Source organism: Numenius arquata, chromosome 19 (genome assembly GCF_964106895.1).
Source record: "Numenius arquata chromosome 19, bNumArq3.hap1.1, whole genome shotgun sequence".
Lineage (NCBI taxonomy): Eukaryota > Metazoa > Chordata > Aves > Charadriiformes > Scolopacidae > Numenius > Numenius arquata.
This window is the reverse complement of record NC_133594.1, coordinates 1,302,027-1,321,132: the sequence shown is the minus strand read 5'-3', so window position 1 is coordinate 1,321,132 and position 19,106 is coordinate 1,302,027. Positions and strand designations below refer to the sequence as shown.

Genomic DNA, 19,106 nt, shown 5'->3' with positions numbered 1-19,106 from the left:
GCCCCGCGCGCCCTGCCGCTAGCGGGCACTGCATCTCCCGGTGTTCCCTGCGCCCCCTCACTCAGCCGCGCCTCCCGGCGAGCCCCGCGTGCCCCGGAAGTGGTTGTGAGGCGGCGGGGCCTGCTCGCAGCGCGGTTCGTCTCGTCTCCCCTCTCGCTGCGCCGTTGCCATGGCCTCCGTGCGGGCACCGGCGGCGCGCGGCGGCGCCCGCCCCCCCGTGCGGGCCCCCGCACCCGCGGAGGTAGGTGTCTGGGTGGGGGGCGGCTCCGGGGCCGTTACCCGCGCTGGGGTGGTACCGGCCCGCCGGCTCCGAGGAGCGGGGAGAGGCCGCGGGCCGAGCCGTGGGTTCGCCTCAGTGTTGGGGCATGTGGGGTTCGCCGTGGCGGAGAGGCCCCGGTGTGGAGAGGCGTCCCCGTGCCTCGGTGTTACCAGAGTCATTCAAAGGGCCGCGACTGGAGCGCTTGGCTCTTTTCACGCGTTTTTACAGAATCCTTTAATTTCTCTTGGAAAGTTTGTTGTAATGCTGGGAAGAAGGAGCTGTTCGCCTTTCGTCTCCCTCGGCTTTCCAGCGGGGGCACCGAGAGCTGGCGGGTGGCATTGCTCCTGCCTGTCCTGGGGGATGTTCGGCGAGATTAAGAAAAGCTTCATCTTCTAAAGTTTGTTTGGTTTTTTTTTTAAATCAAAACCCCAGAGCCTTAAAAATGAGGTCCAAGCAGATAATAAAGAAACGGAAGATGAAATGGTCTAATCTAAGCAAGTTATTTAAGATGGCATTTTACTTTTGTTCTTTGCACTTGGGGCATAGCCTTATTGTCCAGGATTATCATAGAATCGTAGAACTGTCTGGGTTGGAAGGGTCCTTTAAGATCATCGAGTCCAACCATCAACCTAACTCTGATAAAAACCATCACTAAACCATGTCCCTCAGCACCATGTCAACCCGTCTTTTAAATCCCTCCAGGGATGGGGCCTCAACCCCTTCCCTGGGCAGCCCATTCCAAGGCTTAATAACCATTTCCGTGTAAAAATTTTTCCTAATATCCAATCTGAACCTCCCCTGGTGCAACTTGAGGCCATTTCCTCTTGTCCTATTGCCTGTGACTTGGGAGAAGAGACCGACCCCCCCTGGCTACACCCTCCTTTCAGGGAGTTGAGAGAATGAGAAGGTCTCCTCTCAGCCTCCTTTTCTCCAGGCTGAACACCCCCAGCTCCCTCAGCCTCTCCTCACAAGACTTGTTCTCCAGACCCCTCACCAGCTCCGTTGCCCTTCTCTGTACCTGCTCCAGCCCCTCAATGTCTTTTTTGTGGTGAGGGGCCCAAAACTGGACACAGCCCTCGAGGTGGGGCCTCACTAGTGCCCAGTCCAGGGGGACCATCACCTCCTGAGTCCTACTCACCATGCTCTATCCTAGTATATAACCCAGTTAACCCCTCACGTACAATTTCAGGGTCTCTCCATGACATATGTGCTCGCTTTCTGTAGCAGAGCAGTGCTTTCTTGCACCGCCAAGCTGTTTGTTGTCTCCTTTTTAGCCAAAACACTAAAAGTTCTGTCTTTACCTCCCAGGCCACAAAGAGCAAACCTGCAGAGGAGGGCGATGCGCCTCCACCCAAGAGAGCCCCCATCTTTTATGGCAGTTTGGAAGAGAAGGAAAGGGAGCGTCTGGCAAAAGGCGAATCGGGGCTGCTGGGAAAAGAGGGGATGAAAGCTGCGATTGAGGCTGGCAACATCAACATAAGCAGCGGTGAGAATGTTTAACCACTTTGGTTTTTTTCCCATCTCGCTCTGGAATGTGATGCTTTCAAAAGTCTTTGATCAACTCTGAGCGTAATTTAAAGTAAAAAATGTTGCCTGGACTGTTTGCTCTCTGTTGGGATCCTCCTGTTGGAGAGGGATCTTGTGTCCAGTTGTTTTCAATCCAATGGTTTCATTTTCTGTTCAGGTGAGGTCTTTGATCTGGAAGACCACATGAGCGAGCGGCAGGCGGAAGTGCTGGCTGAGTTTGAGCGCAGGAAGAGAGCCCGGCAGATCAACGTGTCCACCGACGACTCAGAAGTTAAAGCCTGTTTGCGAGCCCTTGGGGAGCCCATAACGCTCTTTGGAGAAGGTCCTGCAGAAAGGAGGGAGAGGTGCTGTGTCTGGCCTGACTGTTCACAGAATCAGGGAATTGTCAGAGTTGGAAGGGACCTCTAGAGACCATCTAGTCCAACTCCCCTGCCAAAGCAGGGTTGCCCAGAGCACATCACTCAGGAGCATCCAGGCGGGTCTTGAAGATCTCCAGAGAAGGGGACTCCACACCCTCCCTGGGCAGCCTGTTCCAGGGCTCTGGCACCCTCACCGGAAAGAGGCTTTTTTCCTCATATTTGAATGGAGCTTCCTACGTTCCAGCTTGTGCCCATTGCCCCTTGTCCTGTCACTGGGAACCACTGAAAAGAGTCCGGCTCCATCCTCCTTCAACCCACCCTTTAGATACTTGGAAGCATTCATAAGGTCTCCCCTCAGCCTTCTCTTCTCCAGGCTGAAGAGCCCCAGCTCTCTCAGCCTTTCCTCATAAGGGAGATGTTCCAATCCCTCCATCACCTTAGTTGCCCTACGCTGGACTCTCTCCAGCAGTTCCCTGTCTCTCTTGAACTGGGGAGCCCAGAACTGGACGCAGTATTCCAGTTGTGGCCTCCCCAGGGCAGAGTAGAGGAGGAGAATGACCTCCCTCCACCTACTGGCCACACTCTTCCCTATGCGGCCCAGGGTTCCATTGGCCCTCTTGGTGACAAGGACACATTGCTGGCTCATGGAGAGTTTAGTGTTGTTTGATAAAATCTCAGTTTACCAAATTCCTGACATTTTCCTTGTAGCTGAGGTGCAGTGCGTGCAGGCAGTCAGTCATGCTTCATTACGCTGCAGCGAGAATGCTGAGGAAGAAAGAATGGCAGAAAAGGATTATTTGTTGTGTTATCTAAGAGTTCACTGAGTGAATATGACTTAAATGTGTTTCTTTCTAGATTAAGAAATATCCTTTCGGTGGTTGGCACAGACGCATTAAAAAAGACCAGGAAAGATGACGACAGGTCAAAAAAATCCAAAGAAGAGGTAAAGGTCTCTCTCGTCCTCTCAGTGCTGAGGGAGATATGTGTGATGCCCTTTGAGATGCCTTATTTGGACGATCTCTTCTATGTCCAGGACTCCTGGTTTTGGTCATTCTGTGGATTCTCATGTCATCCTCTGTGCTCCCAGTGTTGCCCGCTTTAGCAAAACTGTGGCAGTGTGTTACCTTAATCAGGAGCGTTAAGCCTGGCTTGTAGTGCAGGCCAAATTCCATGCTGCGTACAGCATATAAACAGGAGATTTGACGTTCAGACTGTTCCCTTGTATAGCGAGTCCTTAATTGTTTGTTTTCATACTCAGGAAAAAAAAATATGTTCCTGCTACTGCTTCTGTTTCTGCCTTTGATGCTTCCTTCTTTCTGCTTGTCTTTTCTCTTTCCCAAGTCCAGATTTTCCTTACTATTTTTGGGGGTTGCTGTAAGAAATAAGGACAATTTTTGCAGCTCTGGGCTTTCTTTTTACTGGGTGATGGGTAGGAAAGGAGGGGGTATAATCATCAGCTGTATGTCCTGAAGTAAAATGAGTTGGTGTTCAATGGGAATATTCTTGAGTGAAATGGCAACACATCAGGATTTGTAGGGCAGAGAGTTTGACTTTTCTCTCTTAATTTGTTTTTCTGGGGCTTAGTTATGCAAAATGCCCTTCAAAAGAGGCCTTAACACAGCAAGATTTAAGAGCAGATGCTGTGGGGGCACTTCTGTACTAAGGCGAGGTCATCTAAGGTGTCTGAATGGAAGAGCAGCATCACATTAGGTTTTTCTTTGGTTTTGTTCTTTTTCTTACAGTATCAGCAAACCTGGTACCACGAAGGACCACGCAGTCTGAAAACAGCGAGGCTGTGGCTTGCGAACTACTCGCTCCCCAGGTGAGATGAAACAGCACGAGCAGAGGAGGGAGACGCAGCCTTTTGTAATAATCTAGCCGCTAATCGCACTCGTTTCCTGCACAGTGCAGGGAATTTGAGATCAGAGGAATGGGGAACACACACTGGTAGGCAAGTCCAGTGAGCTTAGGGCTTGAGTTCTCAGTGACCGACTGTAGCGTTAGCCCGGTTTGGGGGAAGAAGAGGGAAAAGGCCCGTTTCCACGACAGAGCAGGAAAAATGCAGGGACTTGTTACTCCATCTTTCCTCTTCACAGGGCAGCGAAGCGGCTAGAAGAAGCCCGGCTGCTCAAAGAGATTCCAGAGGCCACCAGGACATCGCAGAGACAGGAGCTACACAAATCCCTGCGAGTAGGTGTGGCAGCAGCTCAGCTGCTGTGTTTAAAACTTTGCTGATTTCCAAAGAGAGAGTTGCCTGGAGGTGTAATTTTCTGCACGGTCACCTGTTGGAAAGCTCTGCTTTTTCTCTCTTTCCCTAGGATATGCATAAAGCATGTTCTAACTCTTTCCCCAGTGATTAAGAGAGATGTACCTTAGTTGTTCTAACTCTTTCTTCAGCAATTCAGAGAGATGTACTTTAGTTGTCCCCTGGGGTGGCAGAGGGATGAGGGAATGTCCCCGCGTTGCCTTGCCGCTTGCCTATGAAGCTGAAGGGGTTTATTCCTGGCTCTGTCACAGGTTGAGCTGGCAGGGAAGGGACCGCTTGCTTTCCTCTTCCTCTACAACAGTCACTAGTGCATAAAACCAAGGGAAATAAGAACCAACACAGGAATGCAAAACATATTTTAGATGACTCTGAGATGCCCTTTTTGAGCATGTTAAGTCAGATTCCCAGCTTAACCGAGCAGAGATGCTCAAGCACAGAGTGCTGGCACTCTAATCCTGCTTACGCCCAGAGGCATTAGCTGCCAGAGGATTTGCTTCTCCCCTGAGCGCACCGCACCGCCTGCCCTGCTCTGTCTGGTTGTATTCATTGGGCGAGTTGTAGGAAGAAGCCAAAACTACAGCGACTTCCCTGTCAAAACTAGTTTCAAAGCAGCCTGTGGGGTTACTGGTGGCAAGTACCATGGGTGGCAGGGTGTGAGCTAAGCTGTGCCCCAGAGCCGTGCTGGCTTACGTTGGCCAGGCTGGCTCGGTAGCTGGGAGCTGGAGTGGTTTTGAGGTAATTCCTCCCTTTGAAAATAACTTTCCAAAGGCCTCTGCTGCCTCCTGTGTATGTTGGCCTCCTGTCTTTGGCCAGGGCAATCCCCAGGTCATTTGTACTTCACTCATTTATTGTTTCTTTGGTTACAGTCCTTGAATAACTTCTGCAGTCAGATTGGAGACGATCGCCCGCTGTCCTACTGCCACTTCAGCCCCAACTCCAAACTCCTCGCTACGGCCTGTTGGTATGTTCTCTTTTTACAGCAGTTGCTGCAGGGGCTGGGAGAGCAGGAGCGAAGGAGAAGGGTGTTATTGGAGGCCTGTGAATTGTGAGAGTTCAGAAATTATATTTCTTCCTGTTCTGAACTCTCTGTTCACCCCGTTTTAGAGCTTAGCAGAGGTTTGAATCTGAGTCTGTCAGTCCCTGTGGTTGGTTGCCCAAAGCGTAGTGGTACTTTAGCCATTGCAGAACCCCCCCGGGAGGTTTTGGAGGGGGAGGTTTTGGAGCTATGTGTTTGAGCTCTTTGATGTTCCTGTCTACACTGATGCCTGTTTCTTGTGTTCAACAGGAGTGGATTGTGCAAGCTCTGGTCCGTGCCCGACTGCAACCTTGTCCACACCTTACGAGGTAGAGAACAACTTTCAGTGAGACTCTTTGCTTAGTTCTGTTGCTCCTCTCTGGGTTGAGCTTCCAAATCTGAATTACTTTGTGACTCAAAACACAGTGTTCTTTGGGCAGATTTTATGCTAATGAGAGCATCCCTCAGGCTCGCAGAGCATGGGCACGTCTCATAATCAAGAGGAAGCCCTGGCCTTTCTCTTAGAGCCAAGACCTGAGTTTTTTATTTCTCTTTCTGAATGATCTTGTTTTGTTTGGTTTCAAAATGTGGTTTGAGTTATTCTGAGCCAAATATCATCATTTTTGGCCAGGCCACTTAACAGCAGTGAGGTTATTTGAACAGTGGTCGCAACTTTGACTAAAGACACATGTGAGGACAAATCTCTTGATTTACATGTTGAATTTTCACGACATTTTGAGGGTTACAAACGCGGGCGCTGCTGGAAGTGCAGTTTAGCTGTTTGCAGGAGGGATGTGTCTGGTAGCTACAAGGCAACTTCACCCAAGGTGGGAGGACACAGTGTAAGCGTTTGCTGGTACCTGACTAATTAGTAACAAAGAAATGCTGTTTTTCTGAAGAACAGGCCAAGTTCGTGGGGCAGATTATGAATTTTGATTTTCCTTTCTCTTAAGGACATAACACCAACGTCGGAGCAATAGTCTTCCATCCCAAAGCCACTATCTCCCTGGACAAGAAGGATGTTAACCTGGCCTCCTGTGCGGCCGACGGGTCTGTCAAACTCTGGAGCCTCGAAAGGTCAGAGCGATACCAGACACACGGCATTGCTGATTTGGGGTTTATTTTGTGTTATTAAACATTGGACGTTTACCATCCTCCTGCAAATATAACCTTTTCTTGTAGTTATACCAGTACAATTCCTGGCCTCAGTACGTGCCACCCTGATTCCCTGAGATCACCCTGATTAGGGGGAATCGAGGTGAGGGGAAATGGTCTGAAAAGAATCAAGTCAGAATTGCTGCTGGGCATCGATAAACTACTTTGGGTGATGGATGGAAGATTTGGAGATTGTTTCATTCTGACCTTTTATTTAGAAGAAAATTTCCCCTCTTGGATATTAAAAAATAAACTTTAGAGCGATTGGGAAGCACCAGTATTCAGAGAGGGACTAACCAAATAAATACATGACCATGGACGATACTTCATCCAGTAATAAAACCAAGTGGCTCTGTCCTTGCACGGTGTAGTTTTGGAAGATGCACAGCATCTGTCTGGAGCTTGTGAAGAAGAGAAGGGTGTAGACACCGAGCATTGAAAAGTGGAGCCCTGCAGAGCAGCTCCCAGATCCTCAGTTGTTTATCCTTAGCTGAAAGGCCCCGTTTCTAATTGCAGAAGCAGACCTGTGTGAAGGGACAGGTTGTTAATTAGTCTCATGTGAGCACATCTCTTTAACTGGTCTGTTGGAAAGAAACTCTCAAATGCTGTTCAGGTCTCCTGATGAAGGCAACTGCCCTGCTGCCTGAAATTCTGGGAGAAGAAATATTCACTTTATCCTACTGCCTGTAATTCTGGGAGAATAAATACTCGCTCTGTCCTGCCCGCTCTGCGATTCCTCAGAATATCTGGATTTGCTGTAGTTCGGAGTGTGTTCTGTGGAGTGGCAGTAAAACTCCCTGCTGCCCAGGGAGCCCCTGCTTTGTTTCTGCCGTTAGTTCTTTCAAAGTGCTATTAACAAGGGCCTTGTTGATTTGACGGAAATAATTATTCCAGGAGAACTTTATAACCAACGTGAATGTGGACAAAGGGGTTTCACTTGCAGCTCTAGCTGTGTGAACAAAAGGCAGAATTCGGAGTCATTAGTGAAGACTCTGATTTTCCAGTCTGGCTTGTGTTTAATTAGCAGCTCTCTTTCTGTGACCATGATGTTTGCGAAGGCCTGGCTAGAACCGGCCACCTCTGACCAGTATCCCATGATTTCTGTTTCTGTTTTTCAGTGATGAACCAGTGGCAGATATTGAAGGACACAGCATGCGAGTGTCACGTGTGATGTGGCACCCGTCTGGGAGGTTCCTGGGCACTACCTGGTACGGAGATGGGGTTATTTGCTTTATGGCATATTACCATTAGCTGCCTGGCTGGTAGCCCAGCGGGTACCGCTGCTTGTCCGTGGAGGAGCCCAGCGAGGGCAAGGGTTGGCCATTCTTGCTGACAGCTGGGCTGTTGCAGTGTAAATAACACAAGTCATTGGGATTCCTTTCTCTGCCCCTCATGTGAGACCCCGTTGGTCTCCAGCTGGAAATAAAAAGCCCATGGAATTAGTGAAATACCCTGTTATTCTCCTCGGAGATAACATTTAGTTGGACAAATGCTGCTTTTTTTTTTTTTTACAGCTACGATCACTCGTGGCGCTTGTGGGACTTGGAAGCTCAGGAAGAGATTCTCCATCAGGAGGGGCACAGCAAAGGGGTCTATGACATTGCCTTCCACACAGACGGGTCTCTCGCTGGCACGGGGTGAGTTTGCTTTGCGTCACGACTGCACGTGAAATACCATCAAGGTTTCGTTGCTGCCTGATGCCCCAGCCATTTCCACTGGTGAGGCTGAGCATGCTCTGGCAGCTGCTGAAGTCTCTGACGGGTAATTCTCGGGTTCTCTCTTCCCAGAGGGCTGGATGCTTTCGGCCGGGTGTGGGACTTGCGCACAGGACGCTGCATCATGTTTCTAGAAGGCCACCTGAAGGAGATCTACGGGGTTAACTTCTCCCCAAACGGGTAAGAACGGGGCTTGCACGGCTTATGTGGGAGCTCCAGGCCCCAGCTCCCAATGACGTGTTCTTCCTCTGTCCCTTGGCAGGTACCACGTGGCGACTGGCAGTGGTGACAACACTTGCAAGGTGTGGGACCTCCGCCAGAGGAAGTGCATCTACACCATCCCTGCCCATCAGAACCTGGTGACTGGGGTCAAATTTGAACGTACGTGTCTCCTGCCTGATATTCCTTATCCTGCCTGTCCTAAGCTGAGGTGGCAGGGGACAGGGCAACTCAAAACCACATCTTCAGGTCAAGAAGGCCTGGTTAGTGGAGAAGATTTGTCATGTTTTTATTTGAAAATCTCATATTTTTTATTTTTTCTCTCGTCCTCTGCCCGCAGCCAATCACGGCAACTTCCTGCTCACGGGTGCTTACGACAACACAGCAAAGATCTGGACTCACCCCGGCTGGTCTCCGCTGAAGACGCTGGCTGGTCACGAGGGCAAGGTGATGGGACTGGACATCTCCCTGGACGGCCAGCTCATCGCCACCTGCTCCTACGACAGAACCTTCAAGCTGTGGACAGCGGAGTAGCTCAGAGGTGCTGCTGCTGAACTGCAACAGAGGTGTTGATGGCTTTCAACTAAGACTTGCTTTTTTTATATTAAAGAAAAAAAAAAGGAATTGACTATTGGAACACGCGTTACAGCAGCTGCAGTCACTGCCTGGTCCTGGGCTGAGGTGGTTTTGAAGCACCTGTATTGGCCAGGGCTCGGCTGGAGACACGTCTTGGGTGATGTTTTTCCACCTTTTAGGCCTTTGTTTTTATACTGCAGACACCGTGCTCTGCTGTGATATGGAGATGATCCATCTACGAGTGGATGCTTCCCGCCTCCTTTCCAAGTCAGGCTCACAGGTTTTCTCCAGTCTCTTGTAAATGTTTTATGGCCACGAAACGCCTCGGGTGTGGTGTGTTCAGCTTCTGTTGACGCCCTTCTTTCCTTCCATTTTCCAGGAGCCTTTGGTAGGAATCTGTGGCTTCAAACTTGATTTGTGTTTAAAGAAAGAAAAAGGAGCTGTGAGAGTTAGAGGAAGCCTGTCAGCGGAGGCGGTGTGAGAGGGGGGCTCTGTACCCCTTTGTATTCACTCACGGGGGATGTTAAAGGCCGGGAAAATGTCTCTGCTCCGTGAACTGACTGTTTCAAATCCACATTCAGCTTCTGCTGTGTCTCGCCTGAGGTGACAGGAAGGCAGCTGTTTCAGTGTAGGATTGTCCTGTTCTAATTTCCACCCTGGGGAGCTTTCTGATTTGTTGTTTATTCTATAAATTGAGGTTTTGCAAACGTGGTCTGGAAAACCAAAGCATGTTTTGAATGTGCACCCCGGCCCCCGGGTCTGGCTGGGGAAGGGAGAACTGACAGGTACTTCACACCACACGGTTTGATTTCTCTCTGCTATCCAAAAACCTTCAGGAAAAGACGGATTGATCTCCCCCTTGCCAGCTGGAGAGCAGTGTCCGTGTTCCTTGGGAACGCGAACAGGTTCTGCTCTCAACGCTTGCCGTGCAGTTGGAGTCCGTGTTATAAGAAAAGAAAACCCAAACCCTCTCACAAGTTTAAATCTCTCCTGGCAGAGCGCTGGGGCGTTCTCCTCCCAGCAGGATGGTGGCATCTGCCACGTGCTGTGTGCTCGCTCTGACTCCCAAGGAAATACCATGGGACGAGAGGCAGCAACTAACGCAGAAAAACATTTAATTGCATAATTGTTGTATAATCTAGATTCACAGCTCCGTGTGCTCCAGTTGGTCCTTCAGTGTCTCCTGAAGCATCGGCTCACGGGCCTGTCTGAGCCTGGCAGCAGCGCAGGGGGCTCCCGGCCAGGACAAGCCCCCTAGGGGGTTTCTCATTAGGTGGCCATGCACAGGACAGTCCTGGCCCAGCAGTTGCCCAGCGGGCTCCCGTGTTTCTCGCTGCCACAGGACGAAATCTCAGACACCAGTGGATGTTCTACATTTACACTCGTGCTGTTCCTGGGGTACAAATCCCAGGGCAGGGTTTCTGTCGGAGTGTTCTCCTCGCAGCTCAGCTCCTCCTCGGCCCCACCACGTGGAGGTTTTGGACAGAAAATCCAAGGCTGGCTCTGGGAGTGAGAACTTGGCCTGAACACATCCGTGATTTGGCTTTTTTTCTAGATGGCTCTAGCGCCTTCCCACCGCCCACAAACTGAAACCCTAAGTCCCCCTGCCCCGCCGGTGACACCTCGCTGCTCCACAGGCACAAGGTCTCCTGCTGTTTGCAGTCAGGGGGAGCTCTTGGGGACTCGCGTCTCGGAAAGGTTCTTGCCGTCAGAGCACTGCCACCTCCTCCAGCGCTGCGGCCGCCTGCTCCCTCAGCCGCAGCACGTGGATTCCCGAGTTCACGCTGGCGCAGAGCAGCGTGGAGCTGTCGCAGGCGGCCAGCGAGGCCAGCGGGCCAGCACCCTCCAGGCACAGGGTGGCCAGGCAGGCTGGGGGGAGGGAAGGGAGATGTCACTTGGTCTGCGGAGATGAGATGGGACCAGACCAACCTCCTGGCTCTGCCCGAGGAAGGTGAGCTGCTCCCCTCCCTGTCCCACATCCTGGTGTCCAAAGGAATCAGGGGCTGCCCTCTGGAAGAGGGACCCTCCACCCCCGTGAGCCCCATGGGGATCCATGTTGCCCAGCTAACGCCAGGCTGAGGTTGGGCTCTGACCCCTCTCTGGAGAGGAAGCGGGGATGGACAGACAGACAGTGACTTACACCCTTCCTGAATCAAGGCTGATGGCTGTGAAAGCAACAGCATCCAAAGCTGTGTCCAGTCCTCAGCACAGGAAGGACATGGACCTGTTGGAGTGGGGCCAGAGGAGGCTACGGAGATGGTGGGAGGGCTGGAGCCCCTCTGCTGTGGGGGCAGGCTGAGAGAGTTGGGGGGGTTCAGCCTGGAGAAGAGAAGGCTCCGCGGAGACCTTAGAGCCCCTTCCAGTCCCTAAAGGGGCTCCAGGAAACCTGGGGAGGGACTCTGGATCAGGGAGGGGAGCCATGGGATGAGGGGTAACAGTTTTAAATTGAAAGAGGGGAGATGAGCTGAGATCTGGGGGAGAACTTCTTTGCTGTGAGGGTGGTGAGAGCCTGGCCCAGGTTGCCCAGAGAAGCTGTGGCTGCCCCATCCCTGGAGGGGTTCAAGGCCAGGTTGGAGGGGGCTTGGAGCAACCTGGTGTGGTGGGAGGTGTCCCTGCCCAGGGCAGGGGGTGGGACTGGATGGGCTTTAAGGTCCCTTCCAACCCAAACCATTCTGTGTTTCTAAAAATGCCACTTGAGGCCATTTCCTCTTGTCCCATCGCCTGTTCCTTGGGAGAAGAGACCGACCCCCCCCCGGCTGCACCCTCCTTTCAGGGAGTTGTAGAGAGCGAGAAGGTCTCCCCTCAGCCTCCTTTTCTCCAGCCTGAAACCCCCAGCTCCCTCAGCCTCTCCTCACAAGACTTGTGCTCCAGACCCCTCACCAGCTCCGTTGCCCTTCTCTGGACCCGCTCCAGCCCCTCAATGTCTTTCCTGTTGTGGAGGGTCCAGACTGGACGCAGCCCTCGAGGTGGGGCCTCACCAGTGCCCAGAACAGGGGGATTGTTCCTGACACAGGCCAGGATGCTGCTGACCTTCTTGGCCACCTGGGCACCACCCTGCCCTGCTGCTGGATTAGAGTAAAACCCAGAGATTCCAGGTTTCATCTTGCCCATCACCACTGGAGACAGAACTGAAGGAAGCATTTCGTTATCCCAGGGTGAGGCTCATGGCGTGGGCAGGACCCTCCCCTACCTCCAGTGTCCTGCTCCCAGACCTTCACCGTGCTGTCGTACGAGGCCGTGGCGACGCTGGGGGTGAACGCTGAGCCCCGTGGAAGGAAGAGGCAGGAGGTGGTGGTCTGGAAATGCCCTCTGTACTCCCGCACTCGCTCCCGTGTCTGGCGCAGGTCCCATAGCTGCAAGGAAACGGGCAGCGCTGAGAGCTCGGGCTCTGTGACCATCGCTCGCCAGATGGTTTTGGATAAAGAGCTCCTGGCCAGTCCTCCGAGTACAACATCTACTGCCTTTGTCCCCTGCTCATGCTCACAGTCCTGGAGGATTTCAAACCCCGATGGATTTCCACCGTTGCTGTCTGTTCCAGCGTGTGCCTGCATCCGTTAACACTGGTGGGCTCAGGCTGTGCGGACAGAGACCCGTCTCCAGCCTGATCCCAACCTCAGCCCTGCTCCCCCTGGGGTGGGACGGTCCCTTCTATCTGATGCTCACACACAGAGCTGAGAACCTGCAGGACTGAACCTCTGGTTTGGAAACACCTCGAGCAAGGGGTCCCTTACAGGCCTTCTGCAAGAACATCCTCGATGCTGCTACTGGCACAAAACCCCAGAGCTTTAATTGGGAAGAATTTCTGCTTAGATAGGGTCCAGCAAAGGGCTACCAAGATGATGAGGGGACTAGAACATCTCTCTGATGAGGAAAGGCTGAGGGACTTGGGTCTGTTTAGTCTGGAGAAGAGAAGACTGAAGGGGGACCTGATCAACGCCTATAAATACTTAAAGGGTGGGTGTCAGGAGGATGGGGCCAGTTTTTTTTCAGTGGTGCCCAGTGACAGCACAAGAGCAAATGGGCACAAACTTGAGTATAAGAAGTTCCATCTAAACATGAGGAGGAATTTCTTTCCTGTGAGGGTGGCAGAGCCCTGGAAGAGGCTGCCCAGAGAGGTGGTGGAGTCTCTCTGGAGACATTCAAAACCTGCCTGGACGCCATCCTGGCAGGGGGTTGGACTGGATGATCTCCAGAGGTCCCTTCCAACCCCGTATCATTCTGTGATTCTCTGAGCAGGAGACTCACCAAAGGGACAGGCAGGAGGACGTTAAGCTTTGGCCCCAGCTGGTGGCACCAGCAAAAGGTCAACACAGTGGGAGCAAGCAGATCCTTGGAGCACTGATCTGCTTCCCTCCGCTGTATGCTGTGGACATTGGAGAAAAAAATACCAGAAAGGGCAGGACTTGCTGCCTGTCGGACTCACGGTGGCCTCGCCGCCCTCCCCAGCGCAGCCGCTGCTGGTGCTGAGGCAGAGCCGCCCGTCCTGGCTCACGTCGCAGCTCGTCTGAATGTGCCGCTTGGCTGGGAACGTGTGGGCCACCCGCAGCTCCCGGCTGTCCCAGACCCTGCAAGGGACAGGAGTGGGGAGGGAGGACTCTGGTGCCAGGATGGGCCTCCCCTGGTGCCCTCCCACACGCACCGTCCCTCAGGGGAGTCCCCATCCCTCCTCCCAGCACGCCAAGCTCCCATCCCTGCATTCATCTGTCCTGGATCAATCTCCAGCCAGAGCAGATGGGCTGAGCTTTCTTTTTTTAATAAATTCTCCTTTTTACCCGCAGTCACCCCCCAGCGCTGCTTATAGCCACCGGTGTCCACGTACTGTCCTCCCCTGGCAAGAGACCACGCTCCAAAACCAATGTGAGCTGGAAGGTGGCTTCCAGCCCCCCCGGCAGGGTACAGGAGACCAGGTGGTTGTGACACACAACCAAAGAAACAGCCCCTTGTGCACCAGCATCTGCCATAATCCCCAGGTGCCCCAGGCTGTAACTCCCTTTTCTGTGGCCACGTGTACGATTTACCTGATGGTTTTATCCTCTGAGGTCTGGATGACGTAAGGCTCCCCAGGAACCCAGCACAGATGTGTGACCTGCGGAGAGGAAAGGATGAGCAGAAACCCACCTCGGCGTGCAGCCCAGGCTGGTGTCCAACCATAGATACAGAGCCACCGAGCTCCCGTCCTCTCCCTCCTCCTGCTGGGTAATGAGCAGGAAATGTTGGATGAAGAGTTTTTCTGCTTCCCACCAAAGATGCTCCCCTACAGGGTTTGATCCCAGTGCAGTTATTGGGGGTTCTTTGCAGGCAGGGAGGTGCCAACAGCCCAAAAGGACCCAGAGCCGTAGGAACAGGGCTACCATGGGCACCAGAATCACAGAATTGCCCGGGCTGGAAGGGACCTTTCAGATCACTGAGTCCAACCCTCAACCCAGCACTGCCCAAACCACCACTAACCCATGTCCCTCAGCACCACGTCTGCCCAGCTTTTAAACACCTCCAGGGATGGGGACTCCACCACTGCCCTGGGCAGCCTGTTCCAAGGCTTGACAACCCTTTCAGTCTAAAAATTTTTCCTAATATCCATCCTAAACCTCCTCTGGTGCAACTTGAGGCCATTGCCTCTTGTCCCATCGCCTGTGACTTGGGAGAAGAGATGGCGGCTCCCACAGCAGCTCCACTGCTGGGCTGGTACCAAAGGGAATGCAGCCCCCACTGCACGACGTGCCGCCCAACAGCTCTGAGTTAGAGCATTAATAAATCACCGTATGTCTCTTGGTATCTTTGTGCTCCTGGATTTGTCATCACCTGGAGATGGGAGTAACCAGCCTCAAGCTTTGGGCTCCCCGGGTGCAGAGGTGACCTGTGCAGTGGCCCAAGGGCTTTTGCAGCGCCAGGCTCAGGGCAAATTCACTCTACATGGTCTCATGTGCCAAACAACTGAGTAGGCAGCGAGGTGCCGCCATGGGACGCAAGGAACCGGCATCTCCTACCAGATTCCTGGAGATGGCGGTTCTGCCCAGACACTCTCCGGTCTCTATGTCCCACTTGCAGACGGTGTTGTCCCGTGAGCCGGTGCACAGCCGGGAGGCATCTGCAACCACAAGGTAACGTCAAAAAAGGAGTCAAGAAGAGTTGCTGAGGAATCCCTGGGAAAGAGGAGCGCGTTGTTCCTCACCCGGGCTCACAGCCAGCCCAGTAACAACAAGGTCGTGTCCTGGGAAGCGTTGTCTCGGCCCCAGAGCCCCGTGAAGCTCCCACATCATCACCGTCTTGTCCCGGGATGCGCTGAAGATTCTGTTTGAGTCAAGGGCAGAGGTGACCTGCCAAGGACGAGACAGGAGAAGCTGTTTCACCTCCTCACCCAGAGGAGAACCGTGACCAGGGAGAGCCTGGCCTTCAAGCTCGGGTTTGGCCATGGTGGATGTGCCCGTGCCTATTGCTTGGTGCCCACACTGAGACTCCTGCTTCCTTCTGCTCTGCCGGACCCTGGCCACAGGCAACCACCCCCTCCAAGCAGGGCTGGGGGAGCCACCAGCCCCAGTGCCATTGCTGCTGCCCCGACTATGACCATGCCATGGGGGACATCGGGTAGTGAGGGTGTGCCACCTGCCAGCAGGACCCACGTTCTCACACAACCAGGGAGCTGGATGGTGGGTGGGTGTTTGTGGTGGACTCTGTTCTCAGAAACCATTAATTTAATGGGAAAAACTTCCTTAAAACCCCCAATGAGCCCAGCGCATGGTCGCTTTGAGCACTGGGATGAACAAAGCCCCTTTCATCCCTCCAATACCCCACAGCACATGAGACCCAGACCCACTGGAACTGTCCCCAGCTGGAGGTCCACTGGCCACGCCGTGCACACATGTATCTTTGCTCATGTTTCCCGTGTTTGGTCTCCAAGTAGCGCTTTGGCTTTGTAATCAGGATGCCAGAAGGAAAATTAAAGCCCCGCTGTTCCCAGGCCTGGCTGATTTGTAGCATAACGACAAGTCTAGTGGAGTGAGACCTGGAGAAAAGTGAATGGCGCCTCTGAATTAAAAACTTGACTTAGTAATTCATGCTGAGTTATTGCTACACGGTCTCTTGGAAGTGAAGACAGGCATATGTCCAAGCCTCCTGGAGCCCTGTTTGGTCTGGAGGTAACCCCTCTGTGCTGCTTCCCCAGACAGGAAAATATCAGTTGGGACCTTGGGAAAAACCTAACGTGTTCCGATACCCTGGTCTCTCCTTCCATCATTCCCAGTTCCCCGGTTTTCGACCGGAGACCCCAGCGCTCACCTTGGTGACCTCCCGCTGGTGGCCGATGAACCGCCGCAGCTCAGCCCCGGATCTCCAGCTGCAAACGGCCACGCTCTGCAGGGGAGGGAGAGGCACTCAGCAGAGGACCATGGACGCTCTTGGTTACACTACACCGAGACCCGTGCACAGTCCGAGCTTGAAAAGGGAACAGATTATTCTAGTCTCAAGCTCCTGTGGCAAACACAACTGTCTGTAGAGCCCATCCATTGCCAGGTAACATAAGAGAAGGGCCAGTCCAGCGATTCCGAGCCTGGGTGAGGGCATTTGATGTGATCTGAGCTCTGGAGAAGGTTCTAAAATTTGACTCAATGTGCTTCAGTGTGTGCCCTCACTCTAAGCTCATCTTTTCTTTCTAAATTCAGGAACTGACAAAGTTGCTACTATTCACAGAGATGTTTAAAGCTCACATTCAAACCACATCACCTCATTTTTCTCTCTGTCAACACATTTTCCTGCCTATGACAGTGCTTTGTGCCCTGTGGCAGGGGGGTACCTCACCTTATCCCTTCCCCCCGACAGGCAGAGGTCTGGTGTGAGAGCAGCCACAGTGGTGACACCGTCGGTGTGCACGGGGTCGTGCCGCCGACAGGCTCGAGTGGGTCCCGTCTCTTCCACGGAGCCATTCGCCCTGCAGCAGAGAGACAGCGACAGGAGCTTCAGGGTGGTTTAAGGCAAAGTCAGGGTGACATTCCCCTCTGAGACCAAGGTCTGGGAGGGGGCACCACTAGCTGGGCTGGAGAAGGACAACATCTGCCTATAGGAAGCTGAAGAGAAGCTGTGAATTGACAAATCCCTCCTGGACTAGGTGGGGCGGAGGGGACCTATTCCACCTCTAGAGTTGCTAAATACTGAGAATCATAGAATCACAGAATGGTTTGGGTTGGAAGGGACCTTAAAGACCATCCAGTGCCACCCCCTGCCCTGGGCAGGGACACCTCCCACCACACCAGGTTGCTCCAAGCCCCGTCCAACCTAGCCTTGAACCCCTCCAGGGATGGGGCAGCCACAGCTTCTCTGGGCAACCTGGGCCAGGCTCTCACCACCCTCACAGCAAAGAGTTTCTTCCCCACATCTCATCTCAATCTCCCCTCTTTCAATTTAAAACTGTTACCCCTCATCCCATGGCTCCCCTCCCTGATCCAGAGTCCCTCCCCAGGTTTCCTGGAGCCCCTTTAGGGACAGGAAGGGGCTCTAAGGTCTCCCCGGAGCCTTCTCTTCTCCAGGCTGAACCCCCCCAACTCTCTCAGCCTGAACTTAGGTGTTTTACTCACTCCGTGCTGGTGCGAAGAAAGCTGCGTTGTGATCTTACCAGCCTCCTCTCCAACTAACACCTCTCGTCTCTACTGCTCTCCTTTGCTCCGACACCAGCCTTGCCAAGCACGTTGAGTTCCCCCTGTGGCCACCCTGCACGCACGGCTGGTCCCTGGGCAGAGACTGCCCACCTTCTTGCCAGATACCGAATTACTTCACCTTGCTGAGGAAGGCTGATGACAGTGGAGCAGTTTGAGGCAATGGAGCAGTTTGGATATCTGGGGCAAACGGCTGCCCCTGGGGCCGTCAGCCATCAGAGCTCTGCCACCACAGAGCGAGACCACCAACCACGCTTATTACAAGCTCGGCCCCTCCTGCAAGCTGTGTTTGGGATTTCAGGCCCCCAAAGAAGCTGAGCAGTCTTTGGACTGCTCAAAAATGAAAATCTGACTCATATGTTCAATAACGAAACTAAAACCACGTGCTTGCCATATTCTCTGTTCGTTTGCTGTTCTCTAGTCGTTCTCATAACTGGTTTGTTAACTTAAAGCTTGATCATCTGGGGCTGCCTTACCTGTACTTGGCGGTGTGGGAGCTGAGTTTACTCTGCTGCTTCCCCATCGCCCGGCCGAGGAGCCCGGCTCCTGCTGTGACCGGCAGCGCTGAGCATCAAACCAGCATCTCAGACACCTGCTGCTGGGACAGGACCTGGGGGTGAGGAGACACGGCGTTACTGGGAATACAGAGAGGTTTCTGCTTGTTACACGTATGGGACAAAGTGCTGATAATGTCATCTACCTCTAAACTTCATTTAGAATAAGAGGAAAAACCCCAGAGGACGGGACATCTGGAGGCCCCCAGTCAAACCTTTTGCTTAGAGCAGAGGCAGCTTCAGAGCTGAGGTTACTGGGACCTTACAGCTGAGCTGTAAAGACATCCATCCATCCATCCATCCATCCATCCACGACAGAGATGGAGCTGCTGCCTGTAATTCTTCTAGCGCCTCACACCTCCTCTTACTCCAGTATCTGAACTTCACTTCCATATTTCCCGGAGATCCCAACCTCTAGACTGGCAAACACTTTCAGTCTGAAGCTCGACCAGTGCGTGGGACCGGATCTTCAGACCAGGAGAACTGCAGTCACAGGCAGCCTGAACTTCACTGGACCAGCCTGGCTTAATGTAAAGCTCGATGTGGTCTTTCCATGGGCTGAGGAACACCTTGGGAACAGCAGCTTCTATGTCCATACCCCAGGTCCGGGCTAGACAAGACCATCTTGCTAAGCCAGATGCCTTCAGCAAAAAAAATACTTGCTGTCCAGGCTGAGACCAGCCTGCCCCGTCCCAGGGCATCCCTCACAAGTGGCACCACGACCGCCCGTCCCCGCAGCAGCCCCCGTCCAGGTGGAGGAGCCTCCGTTGGAGCTGGGCTCGGGCCAAGGCAGTGTCTCTCACCCGTATCCCCCCGGGT

General features: G+C 53.2%; 2 protein-coding genes across 2 annotated transcripts; one reads left to right on the top strand and one right to left on the bottom strand.

The window, feature by feature from the left end:
• The first annotated feature begins 121 nt into the window (after positions 1-121).
• PRPF4 (pre-mRNA splicing tri-snRNP complex factor PRPF4) lies at positions 122-9,795 on the top strand. Its single transcript, XM_074161143.1, has 14 exons — positions 122-241; positions 1,568-1,745; positions 1,944-2,130; positions 3,001-3,088; positions 3,888-3,967; positions 4,242-4,335; positions 5,278-5,372; positions 5,697-5,755; positions 6,380-6,503; positions 7,700-7,789; positions 8,096-8,218; positions 8,369-8,476; positions 8,559-8,677; positions 8,856-9,795. The coding sequence occupies exons 1-14, from the start codon at positions 170-172 to the stop codon at positions 9,047-9,049; spliced, it is 1,611 nt and encodes a 536-aa protein (XP_074017244.1). The 5' UTR covers positions 122-169; the 3' UTR covers positions 9,050-9,795.
• A 1,004-nt stretch (positions 9,796-10,799) lies between these two features.
• WDR31 (WD repeat domain 31) lies at positions 10,800-18,265 on the bottom strand. The gene is made up of 9 exons (XM_074161385.1): positions 18,210-18,265; positions 16,883-17,012; positions 16,364-16,438; positions 15,261-15,405; positions 15,076-15,176; positions 14,110-14,177; positions 13,515-13,656; positions 12,282-12,444; positions 10,800-10,960 (listed from the first exon to the last, which is right to left on the bottom strand). Exons 1-9 carry the CDS (start codon positions 18,254-18,256, stop codon positions 10,800-10,802), a joined length of 1,032 nt encoding a protein of 343 aa, XP_074017486.1. The 5' UTR covers positions 18,257-18,265.
• Positions 18,266-19,106: the final 841 nt, after the last annotated feature.